Source organism: Onychostruthus taczanowskii, unplaced genomic scaffold, assembly GCF_017590055.1.
Source record: "Onychostruthus taczanowskii isolate IOZ18803 unplaced genomic scaffold, ASM1759005v1 scaffold75, whole genome shotgun sequence".
NCBI classification, from domain to species: Eukaryota; Metazoa; Chordata; class Aves; order Passeriformes; family Passeridae; genus Onychostruthus; species Onychostruthus taczanowskii.
In genome coordinates this window covers 2099920-2112641 of record NW_024505339.1, presented here as the reverse complement: position 1 = coordinate 2112641, position 12722 = coordinate 2099920, and the positions used below count along the sequence as shown (strand labels likewise).

General features: G+C 45.4%; 1 protein-coding gene across 6 annotated transcripts in view; it reads right to left on the bottom strand.

Annotated features, from left to right (window-relative positions):
• The window catches only part of MYO1C (myosin IC), a 52997-nt gene that overhangs the window by 21606 nt on the left and 18669 nt on the right, over nt 1-12722 (bottom strand). The window contains exon 1 of one of the 6 annotated variants that reach the window (XM_041422928.1): nt 4784-4972. The exons of the other annotated variants lie outside the window; for them this stretch is intronic. Coding sequence (XP_041278862.1) covers nt 4784-4801 — 18 coding nt within the window. The 5' untranslated portion in view covers nt 4802-4972. Of the gene's footprint in view, nt 1-4783; nt 4973-12722 lie in introns of those variants that run through there. 6 annotated transcript variants of the gene reach the window in all.

Below are 12722 nucleotides of genomic sequence, written 5' to 3'. Positions count from 1 at the left end.
CACTGGTCCCACGTGTAATGATGATGGCCAGGGACAGGGTAATGGGGAACCACAGCAGGGCCAGGGAGGAGCCAGGATTCAGCAGCAGGGCCAGTTCCTGCTGCCTTGAAATGTTTGGGAACCTTCCACCTAAGAGGCAGGTCGGGTTTAGCCTAAAAAGCTAAAAAAGCTCAGCATCAAATCCCTCCTCCAGGCTTTGCTACCTCCCTTTGGGTAACACCTCCAAACCAAACCAGGGCAACTCCACCAGCAAAACAAAGAGCAGGAAAAAAACAATCTGATGGTTTTCTCTGCAGGTTTTGAGGTAAATCACCTCGCTGTGGGATTGGGAGAGTGTCAGAAGGGAAAGGAGGGAAGGTAGCACATTGAATCAGTTATTCAGGGCAGCTCCATCACATCCACACCTTATAGGTCCCCTATGGGATCAAAAGGAGGGTCTGGCTAAGGATCCTGACCTTTGTAGGATGAGGACACCTAACACCACACCCAGCACAGGCTGCAGACAGGGAATGGCAAAAATCTGAGCAATCTGCATGTGATCGTGGTGCCTGTGGGCTCAGGAGTGCCTGTGCCTCCTCTCAATCTCTCCTTTCATCCTGTGCTGAACCCGCTGTCCTGAGGGTCACTCCAGAGTGCCCAGTCTGATTTCTGCCACCACATTTCCCAAAGCCACCCCACGGTGTCATTTCCAGGGATTTGTTCCCACATTGTTTTAACCCACTCTTTGCTTTTAATGTCTTCTCCAGAGCCTGGAGCACAACAGTGGCTCGGGGCCAGGAAGGGAAAAGTCCCTCTGGAATGGTGGGGACCAGGCCAGTGCAATCACCACCACAGCTCTGCTTCCAGGGCTTTTTCTGCCCTGCGATTGAATTTTGGGAAAGACTTTCCGCTGGTGTAAATTGGTTGCTGAATGCAGCCTGCAGAGCCAGGTTTACATTGGCTGGGGTTCCAGCTTTTCTTTGTGTTCCTACAAGAGTCAACAAGACCAGCAAATACCTCCAAGCTCCTGAGAGCACAAAACCACTCACAACTGTACCAAGGAGTTTCCTACACTGAACTGGGAAATCGCTGACATGGGATTGTGAAGGTGTAAACACATATTTTTCCTTTAAACTCCGCTTAATGCCAAAGCATGATAAAGTTTTTCCTCTGCTTAGGACATGGAGAACTAATACACCTCAGAAATGAAAAACAGGACCTTTTGCTCTGTGCAGCAAAATCCAAAGGATTTGAGTCAGCCAGGCTGAGCACTTTGGGGGAATTTGTGCTGGAAAATGGGAGAACAGCTCTGCCATGAGCACAGGGGTCTGGGGGTGATGTGAGCAGAGCAAGAAACTCCCCCTGGCTTTGTCCAGAAGCTGCTCCGTGGCCATGGAATACCCAACACGGAGCAAAGACTCATTCCCAGGCTTGATTTTCCCAGAGGGGTAATGGAATGGTTTAAAACTCAAATCCAGACATTGAGGGAACAGGCAGCACCAGCAACTTCCCACTCCTTTCCATGGGAAAACACCTGGAATTCTCAAAGTGAACAGTCTTGTATGGAGCAGGGAAACTGCATAACTGATTCAGAAAGGAAAGTCACAACATAAACAGAATTTGTGTTTCAACACCTAAAAACGTATCTTGCAATATTTTCTCCTGGCAGTGTATTTTCACAGATTGGGTTGTATCCACTCAGGAGACTCACTGGAAGAGCCCCAGGAAGTGGCTCCATCTGGGAAGAGGCAGGCACCTTTATCTTGGTATCAAGTGCAAGATGATTGATCTGCAGGCTCCAGAAATAGCCACAAAGCCGGGAACGGAAGAACAGGCCAGACCCAAATGTGAGTGGGAAGGGAAATTCAGATTAGATTCTGGAAGACAATGCAAGCCTGAACCAAGAAGGAATTTCTCGTGGGGAGGTGGCAGCTAAAAAATATTTGTCTCACGGATAGTTGGACATTCTTCACTGTCATGCCAAAGCTGCAGGAAAGAAAAGAAATTCCTTTGATTTCTACTTCATTCTACAGTCTGGGAAAGGGCTTGGACACAACGTGGGCCAGACAGCAGAGCAGACAAAAATCAACTGCTGTATCCAAGGCCTCAATTCCCAAGGTGCAGAATGGGAAAGCTCCTCTTTCCCTCTGCATGGAGAAAGAAATAATGAAGATGGCAGAGCTGGACCAGAATCAGGGATTCTGCCAGCAAATCCCTGACAGACTGAAGTTCAGGCACTCAGGATCCTCCTCTCTCCTGCCACACTGAAAATCAGCTGCTCATTTTGGACACAACTCCCTCTGTCAGTCAACAGGGTTGGAAAGAAGGTTCCCTGAGAGGCAGCTCTGTGTCTCCCATAAAAATCCCCTGCAAGCAACCACCTGGGTTTGTCTGCCCTTTCTGAAGCCACCTGAGCTGAGATAATAATTGATAAGATATGTATTTGCTTTTAATTATGTAAGGAAAATGAAGTGGTTTCCCAAAAGACAACTTGGGAAAAGCAGAGCTGTCAGGGGGATTGGGACCAAAACCAGGTAACAGCTCTGGTGACCCAGACTAGCAGAGTCAGAGGGAACAACTTGAATTTGCAGCTGCCACTCAAGGACCATTTCTTAGAATAACTTTTTATTCTTGCTTCTTTTAGACTAATACATCACCAGCAATGGAATGTCTGGAGTCAGGGAACTCAGAACTTGGTTGTCCCTCTGATATTTCCCATCCTAACCAGATGGAAGGATGGAACTCCGGAATACACTATTTAAAAATTATATTAAAGAGATAGAAATGCTACATTCTTGACTAATTCTTGTAAAGTAATTATTTCAAACGTTTCCACATTTTGGGTAGGGACAAATTGAAATAATAAGTAGGTAATATTATTTGTTCAATATTTATAACATAATTGTACCTTCCAGATTTTACTTCGTGGGGGGATGAGTAAGGAAATAAGCAATTAGCAGTGAAAAGGAAAAGGCAGTTGTAAGGACTGATTTGAAGGACAGGAAAAATGTTTACCATTAAGAGGGGTAATGATATTTCAATCAACAGGCTAAATATAAAAGAGCACTAAGAAAAATGAACTAGGCAAACCAGAAAGATCACCAGGGCTGGAAAAGTAAATACACAGAATTTCTATATTTAGAGAGCTGACATTTTTTGCTCCTGAACAGATGGCACAAGCTGCTGCTGGTTCAAAGATGTTGCTGGTGGCAGTTTTCTCAGGAGACCTGTGCCCACAGGCCTGAGCATCCCACAGCAGCTTCAGAGGACAAACAGATTCCAAAAAGGCATTTAAAAAAGGCGAAACATCAGCTTGCTGCCCCTTCAGGTGAGGTTTGATGCTGATTTCCAGAGCAGCTGAGCAGGTGAAGAAACTCAAACGTGAAGAGCCAGGGCCAGCCTGTGCCCCCTGCAGCTTTGGGGCACCCCCTGTGCCCCATCCCTGCTGCACTGCCCTGGCACTGCCCACCCTTCCCCTGCATTCCACACCCCCACAGAACCCTCGGACACCACGAGGTCTCTGAGACACTCAAACTTTCCAAAGAGAACTCCAGAGCATTCCGGGGCCACGCGAAGGGCGCCTCCACACCCACAGCTCCCTCAGAGACCAGGGCCACCACCCCAGACACAGCTCTGCCTGTCACACTGCCACTGCCACCTCTGCCAGCCTTCCTCCAGGCCCACAGCTGGGCAGGGGGTGGCCCCAGCACACCAGATGCCAGCAGAAATACCCTGTGGAGCTCTGTCACCTGCACTCCCACAGAGAAGGACTCAGGAGGCTCTCAAAAAGCTCTGCCCTTCCCTTCATCGCTTTCTCAGTGGTCAGCATCAGAATATTTGGGAAAACAGGCAAGGATCTCTGCGTTGAGCAGGTATGGGATACACCAGCCCCATGGTAACTCTTTTTTAACAGAGAATTGCTCCAAGCTACAGAAGTGACGTTTTCAACCCTTCTCTTCCTAAATTTGGTCACTTTACCAATTAAAGCCTTGAGCATTCTTATCCAGGCAAAAGCTCACACACTTTTTTATAACACTCCCTCATTCTTGACCTCAACGCCTTCCACAGTCAGTGAATTCCATGGCCCAATTACTCATTGCATGAAAATGATCTTTGCATCTCTTTGACAACTTTTAGCTTAACTCAGTGTCTCTCTTTCCATGCTACACAACACAGAAAAAGGAGCTCTGTGTTCTCTATGGCACTGTTATTTATTTCTCCTTCTCTTGTCCTCATCTCTTTTTCCAGGTAACAATCCCAGTCCTCTCAATCTTTTGCCACAAACTCCTTTTCCCAAGCCTGGGACTGCCCCATGCAGGACACAGGACCAGGTGTTCTGGCTGCTGCTACAGCATGGACAAAGTTTTCCTAAACTAAAACAGCCTGGAGGAACTGAGGGGCAATAAATCCTTTAGCAGGTACTTCCTGCCATTGCCTAGGATGGCAGGAATGGGACAGAAGCCCTGGGAAGGACAGGAGCAAAGCCCAGCTCCAGGACAGTCCCTTCACATCCTTGTGTCCAAGTGAAAGCTCCACCCTTTCTTCCCTCCCAAAGCTGAGCACAGCTTCCCCCTCTCTTCCCACTTTCTCAACTCCCACCCTGGCTTCCTCCTCCAAACAGGTATTCCTTGAGTTTTTAGCCAATTTCACCCAACTTTCCAATGAAGGGATCCTTCTCAAAGCATTTCACTTTCCTGCTGAAACCCTGACAATGTTTCTCCTCTCTTTTTTTTTTGAGAACAAATACACGTCTGAGAGCTGCAAAGCCCCTAAAGGAGTGAAATAAACCTTAAATAAACCTTCCCCCGCCTCGGAACTTCATCTCTGCCTCCCGCCAGCTCCCGCAGCCCTCGCAGAGCCTTCGCTTACGCCGCTGCAAAAAGCAGCAATCTCAGGACAAGTTCTCTCTTCTGTCAGTTGCCTTATTTTTTTAATTTTTTTTTTTTCATGGCATTTTCAGTGCAGTCAGAACTCCCTCCCTCCCACCAGCTCCTACTGGAGCATCTGGAGAGGGCGTTTTCCAAGGAGAACTCCCCTCCCAGCAGGAGCAGCCCAGCAGAGGCAGTCCCAGGGAAATCAGCTGCGCTCTGCCCGTGGAGTTCCCGCTGCCCAATGACAGGGAAAAACGGAAAGAAAAGTAATCCCAGGCACTGGAAAAGCTGGGGCTGAGCCCAGCACACAAACCACAGCCATCAGACAGGAAGAGACGAGCTCTGGGACAGTGGGTTATTGTCCTGGAACAGCAGCGTGGACAGGGCTCCCCACAGCTGCTCCCAGCTCACCCCAAACACAACCCCAGTCCTGGCACTGACATTACACTTGGAATCACCCCCTCAGAGAATCAGAGGCCATAAAGAGTGCAGGGTTGGATGCAGTTTGCCTTCACAAGGTTTTACAGTCACAGAATGGTTTGGGTTGGAAAGGACCTTAAATTCCACTTATTTCCAATTCCACCAAGCCCTGTCCAACCTGGCTCAGCAGGATTTTATTCCAGATTCCTTTGGAGCCATCCAGCACCAAAACACCCACTTTACCTGGAAGTTGTGAGGTCCTTATTACAAAATAACCTGCACTACCAAGGAAGAGCCTTCTAGAGGACACAGTGAAGGCACTGCTGCCCTCAGTCCCCCGCCCTTGCAAACAGAAGTTGCACATTTTGCTGTCTCTGAGCTCATCAGCATTCTCACACAGAATTATTTATGATCACAGCTACAGCAAGACTGTGAAAACCCCACCTCATTTCCCACCCACCTGCCTGAGATAAGGACATTCTGACAAAAATACTGCACAGCCTTCACTAGCATTAGGGGGAAGTGAAAGAACAGGAGACAGTGGACACAAGCTGGAAGAAAGGAAATTCTGATGAGTTATTGGGAAATTTTTTTCCCACTGAATGCTGTCAAATACTGGAACAGGGGTCCCAAAAAGTTGTGTAACTCTATCCCTGGAGATATTTAAAACTCAACCAGACAATGTCTGAGTGACTCGATCTAAATTGGTCCTGCCTGGAAGTGAGGTTGGACCAGAGATCTCCAAATTCTTTCCAATCTAAAATAATTCTATGATTTTATTAATTATTTTGTTCCTCAAAGCACTAAGCTGTGGATCCATCCCAAAAGGAGTTACAGGTAGTGGAAATAAAGATACAAATCTGTTAGAGAGGATGCCTCCCCTCAGGTGTTTCAGGCAATTCATACTGTGAGCTGCCAAGCAGATTCTCTAATCATTGAACATGCTGAGCTATGGAATGATTCCCAAGCTCAGCTGCTGATGTTTCATGACTGGCACTATCTGCACTCAGCTCTGCTTAAAGGGTTTTTTGTTTGCTTTGTTTTTTCCCTTCTTATCAAAATGCACCCTTCACAAATTCCGCTACAGGAAGGGTAAGGTCAAGCTCTGGAGTAAAAAGATTTAGAGCAAAAAGCTAAAGAGCTTAATTCTCCTCAGAGAGGAGGCTATTTAAAAGCAAACACACGTAGAAGATGTGGTCAGTGGCTGGGTGCAGCACTCCCCTCTAATTAGCTCTGCCCAAGGCAGAGATCCCAGAGATCCTGGATGTGGTGGATGTCACCATTCCTTGGCAGAATGTGCCAAGGATTTGGGATGGAGCTTGGCTGCTGGGAGCACTGCAGTGCCACAGCTCCTCTGCCCTCTCAGCCTCCATTTTGAACATCATTTGTGGTTCTTGCACAACTCTGTTTGGCAGGACTTTCATTCACTTCTTATCTTATTAGCTGGGTGAATTTTTAACAGCAGCAGCTTCAGGATGTGGCTCGGAGGAGGGTTTAGCTTTGGGCTGGCACTGAAGGAAGTGGACACTACTCCAAGCCCCTCTCCTGTGCACAGGTGAGATCAGAGATGATATAAACTCCACTTCCCAAACTGAGCCGCATTAGCCATTAGTGAAACACAACAGTGAGCCCTGAGCCAGGAGTTTTCCAAGCGTAATTAAAGCTGTGGCCTGGCAGCTCTAATTCTTCAGGAGGAGAATGTCAGAGCTCCACCAGCACTCCTCAAACCAGTCTAATTGTCATCAAACAGACTGAATTAAACTCCTGTTAAAATTCTAAGTATCAGCAGAGTTACCTTCACATAAACAACCTTACCTTTTCCCTAGTTTACACCTCTTAAAACTTCTCAAGTCACATCTCATCACAGAAAATGCGACATAAGAGAAAAATATACAACAGCCCAGCACTTAGAAGTACATTTTTTACATATTTCCCTTGGTTTTTTTTCATGCAGGAGAACCCTTTTATTTATTTATTCACTGAAAAGATCTTTACTCAAAATGCTTTTTTTCTGCTGCCAAACTACTGCCCAACTCCTGCTGGTAAGGAAAACTCTCCTGCATGTGTGTTAGCCTAAATTAGGAGGGGGGGAAAAAAAAAGTTGAAAAGCAGAGATAATTTTACTTTGTAAGATCTTGAGCCTGGATTAAAAAGGTGATAAAACCAGACTCTTCCTTTCCAGCAGCAGAGCCCAGCCCTTGTCTGTGATTTCTGCTGAGGGTGGCTGGCAAGGTCTGGCTCACTCCAACAGGCAACTACAGGCCAAGGGATGAATCAAGTTTTCCAGGCCTCACCAGTTAGAAGTGACTCATTTAAACCCTGGATTAGAGCACTGGGATTGCTCTGCTCGTTGCAGATAAGCAGCTGATTCCCTGAATACAATTTCACATTCAAAGCAAGGGGACTGGAAACCTTTCCTGTCAGCCCTGCTCCGACAGGCTCGCAGAGCCGAGCGTGACTCGCTGAGCTACACCCGCAAGCAGTGGCTCTGCTGAAAAAATAAAGAGTTTGGCTCCGTGAAAACACCATCAGTGTTCCCCTCTGCAGTGCACATTCCACTGCAAAATATAAATCTGGATGTATGAGATGCTGCCTTGGGTTTATGCTGTTCAAAAACCAATATGGATCACATCTATGTTATTCCAAAAGGTGTCAAGTTCATCTATCAGTGAGTGAGTTCTTTCTGGATTTTTGTAATATTCGTTATTTCTGCCTTGCAAAAGAACTACAGAATAAGACACATTCCATAATTAGAAAGCACTTGGCAAAAATACCATGGGAAAGAAACCACCCTAAACAGGCCAGGAATTTGAGAGCCCTTCCTCTTGCAGGTCAGAAGAATGTCTTAATCAAAAAATAGAAATGTCTTTAACCTGTCACATGTGTCCTGCTGTCCAGATTATCCTGATCTAAAACTGATTAAAATGCCTCACGTTCCTAAAACACCTTATAGCAGAAGCTGAAGGTTCTGAGAAACATTTGTCCCACTGCTTAGGAAAAACACCCTGTGTCCAAGAGAGGATGAACATCTGACTGCAGGATAAGGATAAATCAATATCCTGCCAAAGAGCCAATGCTAAATATTGCAACAGGTTTGATAAAAAGGCAAAACCTCCTCTCTATGTTATTAGTTCTTCTAATAATTGTCTGTTTTCTACCCAGTTTTTGGATTAAAGCATCTCCTCTTCCCCTCTCAAGAGTGCTCCAAACAAGTAGCCATGAGCAGAGGTTTGAACACAGGACATTGGTCCCTGCAGACACAACATGCCTGCACAGTTATGAAACTGCACACCTAGAAGGGTTAAACCAAAAGCTCATTATACTCACTCAAAAGGTGCCTCAAGATGATGAAAGTTCCTTCACTTTACTGCAAACTTCATGACATCACAAGTTGACTGAATTCCCAGATTCTGTGTGAAGGTGTTTGCAGGATTACAGAGAAAACCTTAAAAATAGTGAGGTGTGGCCAAAAGGGTTCAAAAACCAGAAGACAAATACTATTTAGATTATTATTTTGGATTCTAATTTATGCTTTGTAATGCCTAAAAGTGTCAATACTGGTTTTGTTTGTTTCAAGAAAGCTTTGTCAGTGAGAACACCAAACTTCTTTTCTTCCCAAGCTCAGTCTTTCACAAATAAATTAAAAAAAAAAAAAAAAGAAGTATTGCAAAAAAGTGGAGATGCACATGTCTCCTTGGATTCCTGCACTTTCTCTGCCAGTGCTGTTCCCTGTTTTGATGCCCCTGGTGATGGATTAAAAAGCACACATGACAGGCTTGTATTTAGTTATGGCTCTCGCACACACACAATAATTCTGGGTCTGTGACGTGAGCGAAAACAGAAACTGGGTTAATCTAACAAATTAAGATAAATTTTCCTCGTTGTTGCTTTCTGCTGAAGCAGTGAAACAGAAATGGCTGGCTGGCTTTGACAGTGGCCATCAGGACAAAGTCCCACTTTATAATTACCAGATGCCCTTAATGTGATGCCAGTTTGTCTCATGCCCGTGGCTGCTCCCGCTCACGGCCCTGTCAGGGTTTCCCTGATTTTACAAACGCACTCCAATCCCAACAGCAATTGTTGCACTGACTCCAACAACAAAGTTTAAACCCAGCAGTTAATTCCCAGTGATTGCTCTGGCACAATCATCTGCAGCAGCTCCCCTGCAGCGGCTGTGGCAGGGACGGGTTTGGAGGGAGCTGGTAACACAAACAGCCTGACTCAGTTCAGCTGATGTGCATTCCTGCCGGCTGACTTTCCAAACAGTCACTCCTAGTGGCAGGACCTACATCTTCCTTTTAAGGGGAAAAAATGTTTTCACAGGAAAAATTAAGTGTTTAAAGCCTGTGCATATCTCTGTGCTTCCAGTGAGTCTCGCCTTTAAAAACACTTCTTGTTGCACGCAGAACAAAAACTTCTCCTTCCTTAATTTAAAATTGTTCCTCTTTTTTAACACAGCCACTGGCTGTCTGCCCATCCCTGGCACTCTCAGGTGAAATATCCTAGCACACTGCTTCTCACACAAACCAGCACTGAACAGAGCTGGTTTTCCAAAGGAAGAACTCAAGCTGAGTGAGGAAAACACGATGAAAAGAACAGGAATGTACAGGCTGCAGACAAAACTTTACAGCTCACACTGCTGACTGACAGTTCCTATTCCTCACATTTCTTTTCCTGCATTTCTGAAAAGAGGCTCAGTGTTAGAAAGGGCTTAAGGCTGGAAAGCAAATCACAACAAAAACTTCTTGTTCCATCCACACAAGATAAGGAAAGAGAGAGCACTGGTGCTGTGCCTGCAAGTTAGATGAAGGAAACAGGATTTCCCTCTGCTACTCCCTGAGCAAGATCCCAAGGAAATGTTTCTAATAATAGGAAATGACTATATAAGGCCAGATCAGCACTAAACTGTTTGCAGTCTGGAGGAGAAGGATGTACAGGAATCCTGAGGAGAGACACACCAGGCTGCTCACACATCAGGGGAAGGCAGCACACCCAGGGCTCCCCTCCCCACACAGGGACAGAGCTTAACCTGGGACTCCTCTGCCCAGCAGGGTCCTGTCCTACAGCCCAAAATAGCAACTAAATGGACAAATTAGAGATGCTCTGACCTTCTGTAATGCCCTTGCTTTTCTCCACGGCAGGAAAAACACTGAACAGACTTTGAAATCTACAAAATAACACTTGCAAAGCAAAGCTGAGCATGTTTCTGATTGGAAAGGGCAGGAAAAGACACAACCATGCCCTAAAGCACGACATGGGCAGTGCTGATGCAGAGGGCAGGCTGAGAGCTCCCCTTCCTGGGCTGCACATCCATGGAGCACTAATATTTTATGAACTGGACTGTTTTTACTCATCTTGCTTTAAACAGCAAAGCCATCAAGCACCATTTAAGTTCATTTTTGCACTCCCACAAAAGAGCAGAATTAATGTCTCCTAGGCCAAGAGTTTCAGCAGCTCCAGGCAGCTGTGCACATCCCAGCAGAGCTGCCAGGGCACTGCTGTGGAGCTGTAGCTCCAACCCACACTTTCCACCATCCCTTCAGCAGACACCAAACCTGCAAGCCCAGTTAAAGGACACATCTTCCTCCTTATACAAATGGAAGGGATTCCTACAACAACGCTCACAGAGGCCTCATTTGGGGGAAGTGATAGAACTGGAAGGTTTCTCTGTGATTCCCATCAAGGGGTATCTTTCCATCTCTGCTGTGTCTTTGGATAAGGCCAGGAGCACCCAGTGCAGGGCAGCCTGCTGAGCAAACACAGCCCCAGAGCTGCCACGGAAATGAGCACAATATAAATTGCTAGACATATTTATCACCCAGAGTTTTTGTTGTTGTTTTTTTTTTTTTTTTCTCCCTGACAGCAAGAGATGTTTGTGACAAAATGTACAAACAATTCTGTATCTGTAGCCCTGCCACATCCTATGTCTCTTCTCTGCAGAATGACACAACTTCCAGGGGAGAGTGAGGCCAAATCCCAGCCAACATTTTCCTGTCAGCTGGTGAGACCTCCTTGAGCTGCAGGGCTCAGTTTGCCACAGCAAATTAAAAAAAAAAAAAAAACAAAAACAAAAAACAAAAAACCACCACCCAAAAAACATTAAAAAAACCTTAAAAAGAGAGACTTTAAAAAAAAAATCCAACCCAGGCTACACTTGTGAAAGAGTCATTAATGAGAGATTGGATTTTGACAGCAAAGCTCTCTCCACATCACAGCATCAGGAGCTTCCCAGTCCCCATGAAAACACAGATGATATTCCCAATTATTCCAAATCCTCTCCACTGTCCCACAGGATTCCTCCAGTGTCACTGGGACCTCAGCAGCTGCTTGTACCTGGCCCTTGTCCCCACAGCACCTGGCCAGAACAGGGTGTGCACTCAAAGCCTTCCAGGGCATGTTCTGGGCCAAGAGGATGTTTCACATTGGGCTTTATCTTTAGGGACATCTTGATTTCTGAGGATTTTTAGACTGACCTTTAATTTTTGTCCTGTTAAATACTTCACATCCTTGACTGCACAGCAAGGGGGAAAATGAGTGCAGGCAACAGGCAGGTTTTTCAGAGGTGGGAAACACAAGTGGTTACGACTCTGAGAGAAAAACAGCTACAAAAAACTCTAATTTTAAATGCTCTTATGCCTCTTTTCTCATGTAATACTTGCTCCATAACAATTATAAAGCAATTCAGCAAGATGGCTTCTGCTGGTATGGTTTGTGGTCAGTGGTATCTGGAAGTTAAATTTGGAGAAAAATATTTTTGGGAACGAGCTCCCTGTGGATTCAAGTCAGTACAAAGTCTCAGCTGTCAGGCTGGACCCTAACACTGTTTAGTCCCTTTTTATTTTTCATACCAGCTCCAAGGATGCAGTCACTAAGATGTTTGCTCAGTTTCAAAGTCAAGTCCAGGAGAAATAAGATATTTGTCTTGGCTCTAAGAAGTGAGAAGAATCACAGGTACGGGACTGGGAGTCTGAAAGCAGAGTTCATCTACCCCATTAATGTTGTATTGACAGGATCCCAAGCCTCCCCTGTGCCCCCAATGATTGCAAAATTCTTCTCTAAATATAGGAATTATCTGTTTAGAACTGCCAGCACTAAAGCAGAAAGTTTAAGTTGCTTTATTTTCTTTAGTAGGTTAAATCTGAAACGTAAGGAAGGCTACCTGAAAGACATCATTCTTAACTGAGTCAACACACATCATTTCACACAAATCCAAATACCAGATTTTTCTACTATATCAGACTGCTTATAGGAAAGAACTGAACTTCACTGACCTCTCCTGTCCTTTTCTCTTTTCATTGACAGCTTTCACCAATGTAGCTTTACATTAAAACAAACCACACCTAAAATCAGACCATTGGTACTGTGCAAAACAGTTTAAAAAGGAAATACCTCCCTCCAAAACAGCCAAATGAAATTGTTTCTTTTAAGGCAGCATGGAGCTTTTCCTTTTCA